This window comes from Oncorhynchus kisutch, linkage group LG6, assembly GCF_002021735.2.
Source record: "Oncorhynchus kisutch isolate 150728-3 linkage group LG6, Okis_V2, whole genome shotgun sequence".
Classification (NCBI taxonomy): Eukaryota; Metazoa; Chordata; class Actinopteri; order Salmoniformes; family Salmonidae; genus Oncorhynchus; species Oncorhynchus kisutch.
In genome coordinates this window covers 76348158-76367523 of record NC_034179.2, presented here as the reverse complement: position 1 = coordinate 76367523, position 19366 = coordinate 76348158, and the positions used below count along the sequence as shown (strand labels likewise).

Sequence of the window (19366 nt, the reverse complement as noted above, 5' to 3'; positions counted from 1 at the left end):
TCTGCAGACTCCTGCATCCCCTCCCCCTTCACTTCCCAGTCTCCCATCTTTGAGGATACAGGTCTCGATATTGGCCCCAACAATGTAGCCGGTCACGTCAAAGTTGACTCTGATGAACTTGCCCTGTAGGGAGGGATACAAAATGTGTAAGGCAGCAGTTCTAAACATTGTGTGACATTGTAGCCCTCTGTGAGCCCAAAAGTCCCCACTGAGTCAACAGTATCACTTCTGCAGACATCCGTGACGTATAATGTCAGTTCTGGTCGGAAGTGGGGATACACTGAGTGTGTGTGTTGTCAGTTCTGGTCAGAAGTGGGGATACACTGTGAGTGTGTGTGTGTTTTCAGTTCTGGTCAGAAGTGGGGATACACTGTGAGTGTGTGTGTGTTGTCAGTTCTGGTCGGAAGTGGGGATACACTGTGAGTGTGTGTGTGTTGTCAGTTCTGGTCAGAAGTGGGGATACACTGTGAGTGTGTGTGTGTTGTCAGTTCTGGTCGGAAGTGGGGATACACTGTGAGTGTGTGTGTGTTTTCAGTTCTGGTCAGAAGTGGGGATACACTGTGAGTGTGTGTGTTGTCAGTTCTGGTTGGAAGTGGGGATACACTGAGTGTGTGTGTGTTTTCAGTTCTGGTCAGAAGTGGGGATACACTGTGTGTGTGTGTGTGTGTTGTCAGTTCTGGTCAGAAGTGGGGATACACTGTGAGTGTGTGTGTGTTGTCAGTTCTGGTCAGAAGTGGGGATACACTGTGTGTGTGTGTGTTGTCAGTTCTGGTCAGAAGTGGGGATACACTGTGAGTGTGTGTGTGTTGTCAGTTCTGGTCAGAAGTGGGGATACACTGTGTGTGTGTGTGTATGCATGCCAGGATTATGGAACATGGAAAGCGCATTGCCGTGCTCTTTAGCAGACAGTGTTCTCCTTCATACACTATTTCACTGTATTCTGGAGAGGCAGGTCCTACAATACCTATTTACACAGAGGGTCTGTGTATAGACCGTCTACAAATGTGTACATAAAACACAGTAAAGCTGTCACATTCAATACTATTTGTATCCAAGTGTAGCTTTTTGAACTTACGAAACGTGACGAGTTGTCGTTTTTCACCGTCTTGGCATTGCCAAAGGATTCAAGGATGGGGTTGGCTTGCAGAAGCTGCCGTTCCAGCTCGCCCTGTAAAGTGAGGGAGAAATTGAGTGATATAGGGCCAGTTAATACCGCCACCACCTAAACCAGCCATGAACCGCTAATGAAAGATGTATTAAATCGGTATGGACAAGTGCCATTGCTTTCACCACAGGGTGGACATGGGAAATAAAGAGAGTGTGAGAATGGAGCCTCTGTTATGCAGTAGACATCTGCTATATTTCTACTGAATGAATAACCCATTAAAAGTATGATGTCAGTAAGATGACATTGTACCCAATTATTTCATACAATGTTGAGAAACACTAAATGTAAACCATATGGTTCAGCTCATCTGCAAAACCGAAGATTCAGTGCACTCTTGACTGAGGCTTTCTTTAATAATGCATTCCTCAATATCAATACCAGTCTTTGGAGAGAAAAATACATTTTTGTTTGACTGAACACAAAATGATGCAGCACTAGAATCCTCCTCAAAAGGCCTGATCATAATGCGTTTAAATCAGATGTGTCGTGTTATACTCATATTAACATCTGGGACTAAATATTATTCTCTTTATAATATTATACAGTTTAATAATATTATGTCAAAACATACACCAACTGATCAATTCGAGCTATTGAGCAGAGCGAATACAAGCCTACTGTATGAATCGTGTAGACAGAGGTTTAAATGCTGTTTATATGCTGCTGGTCATGTCCATCACAGGTTGGAGGGCATAGCCAGCCACAGGGCATAGCCAGCCACAGGGCATAGCCAACCACAGGGCATAGCCAACCACAGGGCATAGCCAGCCACAGGGCAGAGCCAGCCACAGGGCATAGCCAACCACAGGGCATAGCCAGCCACAGGGCATAGCCAACCACAGGGCATAGCTAGCCACAGGGCATAGCCAGCCACAGGGCATAGCCAGCCACAGGGTATAGCCAGCCACAGGGCATAGCCAGCCACAGGGCATAGCCAGCCACAGGGCATAGCCAGCCACAGGGCATAGCCAGCCACAGGGCATAGCCAGCCACAGGGCATAGCCAGCCACAGGGCAGAGCCAGCCACAGGGCATAGCCAACCACAGGGCATAGCCAGCCACAGGGCATAGCCAACCACAGGGCATAGCTAGCCACAGGGCATAGCCAGCCACAGGGCATAGCCAGCCACAGGGCATAGCCAGCCACAGGGTATAGCCAGCCACAGGGCATAGCCAGCCACAGGGCATAGCCAGCCACAGGGCATAGCCAGCCACAGGGCATAGCCAGCCACAGGGCATAGCCAGCCACAGGGTATAGCCAGCCACAGGGCATAGCCAGCCACAGGGCATAGCCAGCCACAGGGCATAGCCAGCCACAGGGCATAGCCAACTCTCTCACACGGTTTGAGAGGCCACTAGTCTACTTCTTCCCCACATACAGAGAGGACAGAGGGTAAAAAGCAGCACTGCCTGCAGTAACTAAAGGGAGACATTGTGGGGTGGTGAGAGCATTCCTGTGGTTGTGACGCTGCTCACATGCACCCTCCACTTCTGGGAGGCACTGCTGTGACGGGGCGGTGGCTACTTCCCAAATCCTCGAGCGGTGGGGGCATTCCACCATCCCGCACCTCAACCCCTTTACCCACTCTAACCAGGGCGCTGGCTGTGTGGGCACAACAGAAATAGCACCGCAACCAGCCAGCCTGTACCGCCCTGGTTTCTCTTGATGGGACACTGGGGCCAGGTTTTGTTGACCCGGTGGGCCAGAGTTTTCTGTGATTTTAAAGGTTGGGGGGTAGCGCTGCCCAGCCCCACCACAGATATGTGGGACAGGCTCAGCCTACATACGGGTGAGTGAGAGAGTAGGGCAGAGAGATGTAGGGCTGCTGCCAGAAGGACTGGGGTCTGGCCCACTTAAACATACTGCAGCCTCTACCATGTAGATGTGTCGCAGCCAACCCTGAAGCACATCCTATAACTCAGGTTTCTAGAGTTTGAGAAATGCACTACAGAGCATACATACACTAAACCCCTGGTTCCAGACAAGACACATTATTAACATAATGTTGTCTGAATAGTTAAACATGTCAACGTAAGAGAAGGAGGCATCATCGGGGTAGATTGTGTTTAATTAGCCCAATGACTCCACATATATCATTTCCAGTGGAATGAGACTGGAGTCGGGGTGCCTGGCGGGGCAGAACACGACGTGAGGACTATTTTTCTTTCAGGAGCTCAACTCAGGGTGGAAATCAGATCTAAACTGTACAGATCACATGGAGGTATTGAGTTCCTCATCCCACTGTCTGGATCAGAGTCAGAGAGCTGCTCCAGTCAAACCTCTCTCTCCTGATGGCTGGGCGCTAAAGAAGGGTCATGTGTACATTTTCACTCCCTCTCTTATCCTTTACCTACTACACTGCACAATACCTCCCTAATGCACTGCACAATACCTCCCTAATGCACAAACATTGTATCAGATCAATGCAATACTTCCACAGCTCTGCCCCACTGAAAAATCCCCAAGCTCCTGGCTACTGGGTGTCTGGGGCCCACTCTTCTATCAGAGCTGCTACTTGGCCCCCAGCCTCCCCTCTCCTCCCTCCCATCATCCCCTCGCTCCACATTCCTCTGGCCCGTGCTCATAGGGATCCTAACTAGACACAGAGGTAGCGTGGTGTGGGAGGGCAGTGGACTGTAGTGGACTGGTGTATTCTGGCACATGGACTCAGGTACAGAGTTACAGCCAGGATAATGCCACACATCAACACTACATATACACAACCTGGGTGAGTGTAATTTTTTTAGGGGGTGTTTAATCTTAGCAGCATCTGCTTCAGCAAAGCATTGCTTTACAGAGGGGGAAAAAAAGGTTTTGGGAAAGAAAAATTGCTCCTGGGCAAACTGAGTGGGGGGACAATGAGGGCCAGTAAATATCTCATTTACACTCAGAAGTATCCACAGTGGAGTATTCAGTTGGAAAGAATGCTGTAAAGTTAGAAGTCTCTGTGGGGGAACAGTGGATCATGAATCAAGCTGAAAAATTATGCGCAGTGTATTAGTCCCAGGTGAGCCTCCATTGTTACTGAAGCATGCCCATGTTATGCAGCAGAGAGACAATAGTAGCTTAATTTCATTCCCAAAGATGCCCAAGTGAGGATTGAGATGGGGACAGGAAGGTCACAACATTCCCACATCACTGACCCAACATGTGCTTATTGATTAGGAACATTCAAAAGCAACAGCTACTCACAGACTGTACTGTAGGACAGGAATCCACTGTGTGTGAATGAGTAGTCAGGTGTTATTATGGACACAAACAGTATTAGTGTGGCCGTGCGCATTAACAGTGCATGAAAGGTATTTGAAGCTATGCAAAAGGCTTTCTGAGCTAATCAGATGAAAAGCTAGCATGAATAAAGGAGAATAGTTGAGATATTAGAGGGCTGTTGTGGAAGAGGGTTTGGAGAGCCACAGTCTGATGTGATTTCACAGTTCACACCAAATCCTCTCATTGCCATGGACATTCAAAGTGGGAATGACAAAGATAAATATGACTGGAACCTAAACACAAAAAGCACATGCATATGGGGTTAGTTATTGTTCTAAGGTCACAGAAAATGAACAGTCACTGTTTTTCAAATGACAAAATATTTCTTTCACTTTTTAAGGCTTACTGTATGTTGACACTGTTGGGCATTTCCTTTAAATAAACCTAAAACAACTGATAAAACACAATGTAATACGAGTCTGTCGGTTTGATAGCAGACTTAAACGTTTTGCCAGCACAAACACATAGCACATATACTATAGCCAGCAGAGATACGTTCATGGGAAAAGACAGTACAGTTTGATTTCGGGAAGGGCATGCAAAAACATCCAAACTGAGCACAAGTGTTTTAGAAAGTGGGGAAACACTTGCCTGGAGCTTGTTCAACGCTTTAGGGGATTCGGGCTGTTTGTTTCAGGTAATAAACAAAGGGAAGGGTTAGACCTGGAGGTGCTTATGTCAAACACAAGCCATACGCAGTGAACCTACTGGTGGATAACATTATCCTGCTAACATTATCCTGCTAACATTATCCCGCTAACATTATCCTGCTAACATTATCCTGCTAACATTATCCTGCAAACATTAGGCTCTGACAGAGTGGCACTGAGCACCACAGAGCTGGAGCGGAGACCGTTCAGGTTAAGGTGGTACACAACAACAAACTGATTAGACTCTATTAGAGGAGCTGCGTTAGCCATTAGCATCAGTGGTCATTAAACTAGAACACATTGTTTAGAAGTCAGTTGAGTACACACTGTGGTAAAGCCTCGGCCTTTGGGTCCGGCATGGACATATTGGAGGGTTTAACAGGAGGAGTTCAGGAAGGGAACAGGGAAGGAGGGAATGGAAACACTCACAGGAATGTTGTGGTCTTTGCGTCCTTTGTGTGACGAGGCGACGTGGGCCAGGTACTGGATGACCTTTTTGGTGTTTTCTGTCTTGCCGGCACCCGACTCGCCTCTGTATGAGGAAGAGACAGACAGAACCAATACATATCAGATTAAACAGGAAGAGAGGATGGGGGGAGAGAGAGGAGGGGGGGGGGGGGTGGAGTGATGAGGGAGAGCAAAGAAACTGGTCTAATCTACTACCAAGCAGGTATAAAATAAAATAAATAACATTTCAGCACTGTTGAACACTTCCAGCAAATAGTTGCATAACCCTTTGTCTACTGTTATGAATGTGCCTTTGGTTGCTAGACAGAGCCAAGCTTCCTGGAAGGCTTCCACATATATTCTCAACCAAATACAGTCAAAACACATAAACGACCCAGCCCAGCCCATAGGCTCATCATGTCAGATGGGGTGGCTCTGCTCAGCCCTGGGACATACTATAGACTAGAGAGAGTCTGATACTGTTGTTTGTTTTGCCTGCTCTGCTCTGTCTGATTTTAACTCCAGGGTCCTGTGGTTGGGTGGGCAGGTCTCCAGGGTTTCTAGGCTCTGCTTTTGGCCCGGCTCTAATGACAGGGATGTCCACAGCTCCGCCAGGACCCAACTCTCACTCCCCTCCAGACCCAGCACACAGCCACATACCCGTGGCTTTACCATAGCCAGCTATTAGCTCTCCACACAGAATGCTGGCTTAATGGATAAATGGCCAGAGTGCAACTCAATGCGAGTCTCCTCCTCTACACTTTGTATATGGGTGGTGTGGGGGTATAGTGTAATATATGTTAATCAAATGCCATTTCAGATTCATTTGATGTCTCATTACAATTGTGAGAACAGTGAGATGTTTTAGGTTGAAATGACAACATCAGATTTGGGCATGGGACATACTTTTCTTCATTCCAAGCAGACTGCCTTTCTGAATTAGTCACTCTTCTTATTCAAGCACAAGGTAGCCAGGTCATCAGTGTGTGAAGCCTGTGACTCTTGCATCAGTGTGTCACACTCTTAAGGTGAGAGATTCCACAGGTCTTTGACCCACTTTCTGTTCTGTAAACCAAATTACTTACTCATCATGTGGACTGGCATGTAAACCAGTTCTCACTGGTTTTCAATGACAGGAAAACTGGATTCTCTCTCAGATAGTACAACAGAGTAGGTTTCTGGCCAGACATGACAACTTTATAAGATGGTGTAAGATTGGTGTGCTTATTGCTGTGATAATGGGTCGGTCTAAATGAGATCATTGGCATATAGCACTCAAGAACTCGGGAAGTAGCATCCTGGCCAACAGGGGGTGTAATTTTTTGAAGACTGTGTACCAAACCACACTCATAACTCACTCTACTCTGCACAAAGTTTCTCAAAGGCCAACTCAGTTCCATAACTACATCATAAAGCTTTTTAGATCTAGTCCATAATTGAAAACCAGCAGGATGGCAGGACCTTGCTAATCACTTCAATATAACTCCCATTCTGACCAACTAACAGATGCTAATGCTGCCCACTTCACTCCCACATACTGTAGGCTTGTTCTGCCTTCTTCCCCGAGTCTAAGAGCTCGACTGTAAATCTGAAAGGAGTGACTGGGGTGCAACTCTGCATGGAGGAAATCACCAAAATTGAACTCAAGGACAAGACAGGGTACGTCACTGCGACCCTACTTAAGGTGCAGCCACATCAGTCTCAGCGCCAGACAGGTTACTTTTCCAGCTCATAAAGCCACTGAGTCTCCTCTGGAATCGTCCCTCCTTAAAAAAACAACCTCTACCCTCTGAGTCCTCTTTGAGAGATGGTGTCAGAGCAGGACTTGGCAGGCTGAGGCGATCTGTTTACCTTACTGGGCAGTTTAATGAGGTAATGTTTCAGGAGCAGGACAGCTAGCATACTGACGGAGCAGAGCAGAGGCCTGTGAGAACATCCTCGGGCGTCATCAGGTGCATTAGCATGATGCAGTTTAGATAAAGGTTTGGGATGATAATATACCTCTGATATGGAACACTGAAATATACACAACTATTTTTGATATGTTAAATTTAGTCAATGTCATTACCCCCATTTGATTACCTTGACTAACCTGTAGCCCTGCACATTGACTAGGTACCGGTACCCCCTCTGTTATGGCCTCGTTATTGTTATGTAATCTTATTGTGTTACTTTTTATTTTATACTTTAGTTTATTGAGGAAATATTGTCTTTACTCTATTTCTTGAACTGCTTTGTTGGTTTGGGGCTTGTAAGTGTATTCGGCGTATGTGACAAATTCAATTTGATTTGATTTGAAAAGCAAGCTGTTTTCAATCATGTAAAATGTTTCAGTGAAATGTGAGTGAAAATGATGTCAATAGAAACGATCCCAACAGAGTAGTAGGATACTCACGTGCAAAGGATTGATTGGTCTTCACGATCTGTGGGGAAAAAACAAAAAGACAGAGTCAGAATCAGCCTATTCCACTACAGATAATGTGCTCACACACACACACACACACACACACACACACACACACACACACACAGGCCATTTCATGACATCCAGACATGAAATGAACATCCCCCCCTCCCCCCCCCCCCCATGCAGTGTTTATGTCAACAGGAGTCCCCTGGCCTGCAGTGACAGTGTGGTCCTGTTCTGCCCCAGCAGACACTGAGGAGTGTGATCAGATCAGCCTTACAGCCATTCATAAAGACTCTAGCTGTATGAGAGACAGTCATGCTGTGTCAGGGTCAGATCTTAACACGTCTTTCATTTCAAAAGAGATTTCGATCCATAGCAGATTGGACATGCCTAGTCCTAAACTCTGAGGGCAGCCATGTAGACTACAAATCCTAGGATCCACAGAGGACTGCTCTGACACCCTGGCTCTGTGGTTGAGGAGGTGCTTGATATGATCAAATCATGCCCTAATTTCATCCATATATTGAAAAACAAGATATTCAATATGACAGAACTACTAAAGTTGAACACCCAGTTGCAGGGAATTCCCAGATGAAAGCCACCAATTTGGCAAGCGTCTTCCTCCATGCTGCAAGGCAAGTGTTTAATCCAGTAAACACAAGCAACGAACGAGGTTAAAAAGTACTGGGCTTAAGTCTCAGATGTAGCTGGATATCACTGAGTGTATGCAGGTGCTCTGAAACTAGTGCATAATAATGCTTCTATAACCTTTTATTCTGCCGATGGTGGTATGATACGATCCCTAGCTAGCTACAATTGGGGGCTACTAAATTAAATCAATATTCCATTTAATTTGGAATGGCAAGTCAGACAAAAATAAACAGGCCTATTTATATAATGAATATGAATTGAGCGGGCTCTCACCAAAGGATTCAGTCATACAACAGGTATACTTTATTCAGATTACAACCTCTCACTTGAAAAGGAAATCATCTCCAAAATACCACTATTTTAAAAAAAATGACCCCCTTTTCGTGGTATCCAATTGTTAGTAGTTACTATCTTGTCTCATCGCTACAACTCCCGTACGGGCTCGGGAGAGACGAAGGTCGAAAGCCATGCGTCCTCCGAAACACAACCCAACCAAGCCGCACCGCTTCTTAACACAGCGTGCATCCAACCCGGAAGTCAGCCGCACCAATGTGTCGGAGGAAACACTGTGCATCTGACGACCTGGTCAGCGTGCACTGTGCCCGGCCCGCCACAGGAGTCGCTAGTGTGCGATGAGACAACCGGCCAAACCCTCCCTAACCCCAATTTCAGTTTAATCCACCAGAAAAAGACAAATATTACATCCAATATTATGGTTAAACTCAAATATACTAATTGATTTTTTTTAAACTATAGAACAATTTTTTTTTTACTATCTTTGTAAATTATATCATAAATAGGACTGGTGGAATTGTCACACATGCAGCTAACAAAAATATATGGAAATGTCTGCTCTAAATTACAACCAACTAATTGCAGCATTACCTCAAAAATGGAAGAGGCAAGTGGAAGGGGGGAAAAGTAAGGAACTTGTCTGTCGGCCCTGCATTAAAGACCAAAATTGGAAAGTTGTGATAACTATAAAATTTAAGGACCAAAAAATGCATTGACTGCTGTGCCATATAGATTGCAAAATAGTTCATGCCACTTGGTTCATGTACTGATACACAAAATGACTCTGGATTCAAAAAAGGTTTTTCAATTTAAATTATTATACAAAATTCTTGCAACCAATAGAATGTTATATATATGGGGGATACAACCATCCCAGCTTCGCAGATTTTGCTATAAAGAGATAAAATCATTAAATAATTTGTTCTGGTTCTATCCATATGTAGCTTGTTTTTGGTCGCAGTTTTTTGGTCGCAGTTTCAGGAATGGCTGAAGAACTGCAACATTTACTAAATATGCAAATAGCACTGCTGGGTGATTTAAAAGTCATAGTCAATCCATCAATAATATAATAATACTCTTAGCAAAAATGTTTATCTTTAATTGACAATATGTAAAATCTATGAGAATAGAAAGGTTCAGAACTTTTGTGAAACAACACAGCTGAAAAATATATGGCAAATAGAAATCAAAACTGGATGGTGTTCAGAGATGGATGGGAGGGGTTGAGGGGAGCTGAAGGGTGGGACTAAACATAACAATATAACTAAATGTAAAATATACTGTGTTGGTAAAATGTATAAAGGTTCAGAATCTTTGTGAAACAGCACAGTTGAAAAATACATGGCAAATAGAAATCAAAACTGGATGGTCTTCAGAGATAGATGGGAGGGTTTTGGTATTGGATAGGACTAAAAACAAACAAAAGATAACTATTGTAAAATATACTGTGTCTGTAAAATGTATAGTATGTATAAGCTGGAAGTAGAAGCCAAAGTGTTGTTGTCCATTAGTTTACTACAATTAAGCGAGGGGTGATAGGGTTAGGAAAAATAATAAAGGAAAATGTATATATTTTTTAATACATTTTTTAAATATATTTGTATATATAGGGGATTGGAAATTATGCAGACAATTACATTGATGTAATCCAAAATCTATCTTCAAAATTAAAGCTGATCCACCTCATCTAAAAGTCCATATTCAAACAGCCTAGACCAGGGCTCTCCAACCCTGTTCCTGGAGAGATACCCTCGTGTAGGCTTTTATCTCCAACCCTGTTCCTGGAGAGATACCCTCGTGTAGGCTTTTATCTCCAACCCTGTTCCTGGAGAGATACCCTCGTGTAGGCTTTTATCTCCAACCCTGTTCCTGGAGAGATACCCTCGTGTAGGCTTTATCTCCAACCCTGTTCCTGGAGAGATACCCTCGTGTAGGCTTTTATCTCCAACCCTGTTCCTGGAGAGATACCCTCGTGTAGGCTTTATCTCCAACCCTGTTCCTGGAGAGATACCCTCGTGTAGGCTTTTATCTCCAACCCTGTTCCTGGAGAGATACCCTCGTGTAGGCTTTATCTCCAACCCTGTTCCTGGAGAGATACCCTCCTGTAGGCTTTTATCTCCAACCCTGTTCCTGGAGAGATACCCTCCTGTAGGTTTTATCTCCAACCCTGTTCCTGGAGAGATACCCTCCTGTAGGTTTTATCTCCAACCCTGTTCCTGGAGAGATACCCTCCTGTAGGTTTTATCTCCAACCCTGTTCCTGGAGAGATACCCTCCTGTAGGCTTTTATCTCCAACCCTGTTCCTGGAGAGATACCCTCCTGTAGGTGTTATCTCCAACCCTGTTCCTGGAGAGATACCCTCCTGTAGGCTTTTATCTCCAACCCTGTTCCTGGAGAGATACCCTCCTGTAGGCTTTTATCTCCAACCCTGTTCCTGGAGAGATACCCTCCTGTAGGTTTTATCTCCAACCCTGTTCCTGGAGAGATACCCTCCTGTAGGCTTTATCTCCAACCCTGTTCCTGGAGAGATACCCTCGTGTAGGCTTTTATCTCCAACCCTGTTCCTGGAGAGATACCCTCCTGTAGGCTTTATCTCCAACCCTGTTCCTGGAGAGATACCCTCCTGTAGGCTTTTATCTCCAACCCTGTTCCTGGAGAGATACCCTCCTGTAGGCTTTTATCTCCAACCCTGTTCCTGGAGAGACACCCTCCTGTAGGCTTTATCTCCAACCCTGTTCCTGGAGAGATACCCTCCTGTAGGCTTTTATCTCCAACCCTGTTCCTGGAGAGATACCCTCCTGTAGGCTTTTATCTCCAACCCTGTTCCTGGAGAGATACCCTCCTGTAGGCTTTTATCTCCAACCCTGTTCCTGGAGAGACACCCTCCTGTAGGCTTTTATCTCCAACCCTGTTCCTGGAGAGATACCCTCGTGTAGGCTTTTATCTCCAACCCTGTTCCTGGAGAGATACCCTCGTGTAGGCTTTTATCTCCAACCCTGTTCCTGGAGAGATACCCTCGTGTAGGCTTTTATCTCCAACCCTGTTCCTGGAGAGATACCCTCCTGTAGGCTTTTATCTCCAACCCTGTTCCTGGAGAGATACCCTCGTGTAGGCTTTTATCTCCAACCCTGTTCCTGGAGAGATACCCTCGTGTAGGCTTTTATCTCCAACCCTGTTCCTGGAGAGATACCCTCCTGTAGGTTTTATCTCCAACCCTGTTCCTGGAGAGATACCCTCCTGTAGGCTTTTATCTCCAACCCTGTTCCTGGAGAGATACCCTCCTGTAGGTTTTATCTCCAACCCTGTTCCTGGAGAGATACCCTCCTGTAGGCTTTTATCTCCAACCCTGTTCCTGGAGAGATACCCTCCTGTAGGCTTTTATCTCCAACCCTGTTCCTGGAGAGATACCCTCCTGTAGGTTTTATCTCCAACCCTGTTCCTGGAGAGATACCCTCCTGTAGGCTTTATCTCCAACCCTGTTCCTGGAGAGATACCCTCGTGTAGGCTTTTATCTCCAACCCTGTTCCTGGAGAGATACCCTCCTGTAGGCTTTATCTCCAACCCTGTTCCTGGAGAGATACCCTCCTGTAGGCTTTTATCTCCAACCCTGTTCCTGGAGAGATACCCTCCTGTAGGCTTTTATCTCCAACCCTGTTCCTGGAGAGACACCCTCCTGTAGGCTTTATCTCCAACCCTGTTCCTGGAGAGATACCCTCCTGTAGGCTTTTATCTCCAACCCTGTTCCTGGAGAGATACCCTCCTGTAGGCTTTTATCTCCAACCCTGTTCCTGGAGAGATACCCTCCTGTAGGCTTTTATCTCCAACCCTGTTCCTGGAGAGATACCCTCCTGTAGGCTTTTATCTCCAACCCTGTTCCTGGAGAGATACCCTCGTGTAGGCTTTTATCTCCAACCCTGTTCCTGGAGAGATACCCTCGTGTAGGCTTTTATCTCCAACCCTGTTCCTGGAGAGATACCCTCGTGTAGGCTTTTATCTCCAACCCTGTTCCTGGAGAGATACCCTCCTGTAGGCTTTTATCTCCAACCCTGTTCCTGGAGAGATACCCTCGTGTAGGCTTTTATCTCCAACCCTGTTCCTGGAGAGATACCCTCGTGTAGGCTTTTATCTCCAACCCTGTTCCTGGAGAGATACCCTCGTGTAGGCTTTTATCTCCAACCCTGTTCCTGGAGAGATACCCTCGTGTAGGCTTTTATCTCCAACCCTGTTCCTGGAGAGATACCCTCGTGTAGGCTTTTATCTCCAACCCTGTTCCTGGAGAGATACCCTCCTGTAGGCTTTTATCTCCAACCCTGTTCCTGGAGAGATACCCTCGTGTAGGCTTTTATCTCCAACCCTGTTCCTGGAGAGATACCCTCGTGTAGGCTTTTATCTCCAACCCTGTTCCTGGAGAGATACCCTCGTGTAGGCTTTTATCTCCAACCCTGTTCCTGGAGAGATACCCTCCTGTAGGCTTTTATCTCCAACCCTGTTCCTGGAGAGATACCCTCGTGTAGGCTTTTATCTCCAACCCTGTTCCTGGAGAGATACCCTCGTGTAGGCTTTTATCTCCAACCCTGTTCCTGGAGAGATACCCTCGTGTAGGCTTTTATCTCCAACCCTGTTCCTGGAGAGATACCCTCCTGTAGGCTTTTATCTCCAACCCTGTTCCTGGAGAGATACCCTCGTGTAGGCTTTTATCTCCAACCCTGTTCCTGGAGAGATACCCTCGTGTAGGCTTTTATCTCCAACCCTGTTCCTGGAGAGATACCCTCGTGTAGGCTTTTATCTCCAACCCTGTTCCTGGAGAGATACCCTCGTGTAGGCTTTTATCTCCAACCCTGTTCCTGGAGAGATACCCTCGTGTAGGCTTTTATCTCCAACCCTGTTCCTGGAGAGATACCCTCCTGTAGGTTTTATCTCCAACCCTGTTCCTGGAGAGATACCCTCGTGTAGGCTTTTATCTCCAACCCTGTTCCTGGAGAGATACCCTCCTGTAGGTTTTATCTCCAACCCTGTTCCTGGAGAGACACCCTCCTGTAGGTTTTATCTCCAACCCTGTTCCTGGAGAGACACCCTCCTGTAGGTTTTATCTCCAACCCTGTTCCTGGAGAGACACCCTCCTGTAGGTTTTATCGCCAAACCTGTTCCTGGAGAGATACCCTCCTATAGGTTTTATCTCCAACCCTGTTCCTGGAGAGCCAGCGACTTCTAGGATTTTGCTCCAACCGTAATCAAGCGCACCTGATACTAATAATTAGCTGGTTGATAAGCTGAATCAGCGAGGTTACAAATGGGGTTGGAGTCAAAACCTACAGGATGGTAGCTCTCCAGGAACAGGGTTGGAGACCCCTGGGTTAAAAGCATAGAGACAGATGCTAGATAGATCAGTGTTCTGCCAGATAAATACCTGCTGCAGCTGCTGTCCTCATGATTCTCCTTCTGCCTCTCATTATTCACCCCCTCAGCCCACTCATGACTCAGCATCTATTCATCTACTCTAACAAGAACCTGCTCTGTGGACTGGACAGTAACTCAACTCTCTTTTTTTCTCCATAGATTGACTCTGATGAAGCTCTTTAGTGGGTGTTGTGGAGGCATGCCAGTTTATGGAACAGGACCTGTTGGAATGATGTGACAGGCACTCTCTCAACCCCAGAATGTATGGGAAATGAAATCACAAAGTTATTTGGGGATAGGTGACATAGCTGACATGACACAGTGACACCAGAAGGTATATCATCTGGAGGGATGTAAACACACGGAGTCAACACAATGAGGGTCTCTGGGTAGGAAGCTATTTGAGTCCAGATAGAAACATCTTGTAATGTGGACAAACATCATAGCCACTGAGGCACCTCTGTGTTTGGATAACCTTTTCTCCTAAAATGCAGACAACGTTCTGACGCTGTAAGGATGGAGTCCTCGACATTCATGGGAAGAAAGACAGAGGTTGTTTCATTTCCTGTGGAAATCCTCCAAACATACCTTACATTCCTAACATCAACATCACTGGGAGGAATGCCCCCTCCACTAATACCACCAACTCTTTCCACCTCCATCAATATCTAACCAGTATTGCTGTGCTCCCCAATCTCTGAATGGGTTTGATTTCACAGCCCCGCTGCTGTAGGTTACACTGATAAAGTTGGCTTGTAAAGTTAAAATTTGTCTGTGTAGCCCCGGCATTACCGACAACCACGCTGTGAGTGGTCTCTGTCGCCAGCAGAGAATATCCCCTACACTGTCTGCTGAACCAGCAGCCTGCCTGACGCCCCTAAATCTACCCACCCTGGGGATGACGCTTTGAGCCAGGGAGAGAGTGGGAAAGGGGTGAAGTGAGGACACACTGATTCTTTGTGTGCATGTGCATCATGAATAGCTCATGAATCCACTGCAATTTTTTTAAAGAGAAAGGCATGTTGTAAACGGTGAAAATTGACATGACAGCTACAGTGGATGGTTATAGATTAAACAGTCCGAGCACTCTCAGAAGGGATCAGAGGGACACGAGCTTACTGTGTATGTGTTAGTGACAACTCTGGTCCTATTGCAACCTCTTCCCTCTCTGTGTCTCTGTCATAGCTCTGTCCTCACTCCCTAAAAGCTCATTGTGCCTCAGCTCCATTCAGACTCACCCTGGTGGCCCATGGTATGAGGTGTTGTCAGTGTCAGGTGGCTTGTGGAGGTCTGGGGGTGACTCAGCCACACTGAAGGTCACCATTGGATACCCTTTAAGGTCACTGTGTTTACCTTACCTTACCAGCCCCATGTCCCTCTGACTAGACTGGACAGCCACAGAGGGCAGCTGTCACTGCTGGACCCTGCGTCATGGGTACATTGCTCCCTAGCCCAAGCCCATATTTGATCAGAAGATAAAGAGCTTACATGGTTTTATTAAGCCCACAGATCCGGGACTGTGACCTCATGACAGATTTGAACAATGAGTCCGAGGAACAAATATAACTCTATGGATGATCATCTTTAAACTCAAATGATGGTTGGAATGATAAATCATTCATGTCGGTCACCGTTCATCAGAGGACTGACTGGCTACCTGAATGTCTACCAGGTGTTATAGGCACAACCTTTTGTTATGTCACTATAGTGTGAACTGCTGCTGGCGACTAGTCACACTGATAAATGAAGATATCGTTGAGCGCTCCTATTTCTCTGGCCTGTGGTGCTCTTTTTTTCCTCCCAGAGACACACTGTCTGTTTCTACTCATACCTGTCTATTGCTCTATTACAGACAACATTTCCTCTGCCTCAGCCAACCCCAAAAGCTATTGCTCTCCAAATTGTACGCGTCTGATGAGAATAGCAAAACAGGACGGATGATCGATGGGTTGCTGAGTAGAAGTGGCCAGGTTCCTGACAACACACCAGACTCCGGAGCTCCACAGGTCAAAGTTTGATTACTCTTCCTCTCCGTGACAGAGCTTTTCACTGGGTTTTCATGAGAATAACTTTCTATTTAACTCCGATGGTTATCATCCACGTCCTGTTGATTTTCAACCAGACCTTGTAGCTGTGATCGCTTTGAATCGAAGCACCCAACACCGAGCTACATCAACTCAGATATACATGATCAGAATATGATTCACATCAGAGACCAATCGCGTTGTTCAAAATGGCAGCTGAACGTCGGTAGTCAGCGATACCGATGAATTCAGCCATTGATTCATCGATCCAGTCACTGCTATAAAATGGTGTGCTGGTCTCTACCTACTTCCTCTGTTTTCACTTGTTCTAATACTCTCTCCTTGTCACCTGCTTTACTCACTCTCCACTGACGAAGGCTTAGGCCTTCAAACTGTCATTTAGCATCTTTAATTCTCTTCTAAAGCCAAATAAATAAATAAACAAGATAGTGACTTAAATTACCCGTCTCTGTGGGCCATTTATCAAAAGGCATTTCACAATCAGAAACCTGAGGATTCATCACAAGCAGAGCACAGAGCCAGACACCCAATAAGCTGAAGTCATTTTGTAATACATATCAAAGCCTAATTCTCTATGGCTCATATGATCTCCACGTTCTCAGAAAGCACACTAGCTAATGGTCATTATGTGAATGTGGAAAGTTAGCTTTATTACATAGGGTAGATACTTCATACCTACCAGGAAATCATTAATTTAGTATGCATTGTGTTGTTATACTCACTATGGGGCTAATAATGATATTATCCAAATCTTGTCATATGAAAGAGAAATGTATTGGCTACATACATTCATATCAATCAACTAACTGATCCAAACCCATTGGCTGGTGAAGTGAGCCAGTCTCTCCTCCATTCTCTTGTTCCCATGCACAGAGGGCTGTCTGACTGTATCCATCTGTTCTGCCCATATACGCTCTGTCCCTGGCCGTTTCCTAGATGACCAGTTTCACATACCCTGGGCGGGGCCAATGAAAATGTTTCTACCAATTTCACACTCTATTGGCTCATCTCTCTCCCTCTGTCCTGACTGTTGCGCTCATCTCTTATTCTCTCCGTCCTCTGACAGAGTCCTTCTCTCCCTCTCCCTCTGCAGCCATGGCACAGAGCCAAAGTATTATTCAGAAATAAAACAAAAGCGCTTTTGCGACTCACAGGTCCTTGATTTGATCGATTAATCAGCAATTCCAGCACAGTTTGTGTTTCCTCCCAATGAAGTTACAAGCCACCATTATCCTGGGCCTAACAAGAGGACAGGGTCAAATCAGTCCATACATTCATCAAGCTGTGGACTACTGAAAACCCCTTTCTGACGGCTCAGGAAGGCTGATCTCAGTACAATCAAGCTGTCAGTCTCCTGCCATCAATTCAGAGTGAACAGTTCACTATAACCAGGGGAGAACCTATACCCCTACCAACGAAAAACAACAGTTCAGATAATGATTGGGTAGACACAAACATGTCCTTGGCCTTGTTGTCTGCTGCTCCACACAGCATGCAACAACTATGGGAATGAAAGAGATGGAAGGTGGCACACATAAACAACAGCGCATCTCGGTCTACATAGACAAACAACCCTCTCCTCGTCTCCCCCCTGGGCCACGCGGCAGGAGACAGACTGGGGATCCGTTTTCCACAAATAATTTATTCCCCAGACGGATTAATCTACTCATTCCACACATTCCAGACCCCCCCCCAGGCCACCCCTTTTACCCCCTCAACCTCTCCCCTCCTCCCTCAACTAGCCCCCTGATCTCTCAACATTCCCATCTACTTTCCCATCTACTCCCCATAACATGTCCAAGCCTCCCTCTTGAAAGGTAGGAGTACAGTGGAGCCCAAGTATGGATTGTAGTCTACTCCATTCCACTCTTCCTGCTGGACCACTCCAAATCCAAACAAGTCAAAGAGGCAGAGAAGAGAATGGTTTTATTCTGACTTCATGGGGTCTGTAGTGAAATATGATCACAGACTAGGGGAGGCAGGGTGGGAGCTGGTATGAGAAAACAGCCTCACCGCCACTTCAACTGGATACAACACTCTTTTTCCACATCCTTCTTCCTGCTCTCTAAATTAGATTCATAAAAGAAGTCATAAAACGCCAACAAACGCAGTGCTAATTCTAGAGCCATGGTTACCACTTTGCACACATCAGAAATCCTGAGTGATGGCCAGTATTCCCCATAACCTCGAAAAGGTATATCACTACCAGGCCTACCCACCCTGTACACACACACACACACACACACACACACACACACACACAATAGTAGAGCAGAGGCATGGATCATCTACTAGGACTGGTCATTAGAGCAGTAGCAATAAAAAGAGCTGTGGCCTGTTTACTCATATAGAGCAGTCAGGATGGATTCCAGGGGTACTTAAAGCCGGAGGAACAAAAGACTGAGTGTCTGTGTGAGAGAGAGTGAGGTCCCTGCCATGTCTGGGGTTTCTCACTGCTGTATTGTCAATGCTGCGACGCAGGGAGCCTAGCCCAATCTCAATAACCCCTCCACACACACACACACACCCCCGCCAGCCTGCATTCTCAGACGGGTGAACTGGTAAACACACAATTAGATCTGGCCAGTCCTCTCTGTACCTGCTCTGTGTAACTGTCACCTCTGGGCTTCTGAGCTGTTATGATAACCCACACTAACACGGTGGAGTGCTGCTGCTGAGAGGACTGGGCCAGAGGGAGAGGCCGACATGCACCATTCATTAAAGCAGTCACAACACAGTATGACTCTTCCTTCGTCTGAGGGGGATTCTGGTCATATATCCTGGCGGTAATGAAGAGTTTGCCAAGCCTGATGAATGTTGTAATGGAGACTGGGCTTTCTTCTCTCATTTTTTAAAATGTATTTTGCCAGGTTTTGTCTCATTAAAATACCTACAAAGTGATACTTTCAGACCAGTTTGACACAAAGCTGAGTGTGTCAGATCAGAAGAAGACCTTCCAGTTCTGCCAGCTAGCAGTGCATTGTGGGCTGCAGTCAGTAATCAGTTATGACTGTTGGAATTTGGATGCCCATGG

General features: G+C 46.0%; 1 protein-coding gene across 4 annotated transcripts in view; it reads right to left on the bottom strand.

Annotated features, from left to right (window-relative positions):
• LOC109891959 (myosin-10) overlaps nucleotides 1–19366 on the bottom strand; it is a 69248-nt gene that overhangs the window by 24697 nt on the left and 25185 nt on the right. For 3 of the 4 annotated variants that reach the window (XM_031827620.1, XM_031827617.1, XM_031827618.1), the window contains 5 exons: nucleotides 7931–7958; nucleotides 5518–5620; nucleotides 5030–5062; nucleotides 1076–1168; nucleotides 60–123 (listed from right to left, as the gene is read on the bottom strand). In XM_031827620.1, coding sequence (XP_031683480.1) covers nucleotides 60–123; nucleotides 1076–1168; nucleotides 5030–5062; nucleotides 5518–5620; nucleotides 7931–7958 — 321 coding nt within the window. The remainder of the gene's footprint in view (nucleotides 1–59; nucleotides 124–1075; nucleotides 1169–5029; nucleotides 5063–5517; nucleotides 5621–7930; nucleotides 7959–19366) is intronic. The other variant, XM_031827619.1, reaches the window with a different exon arrangement.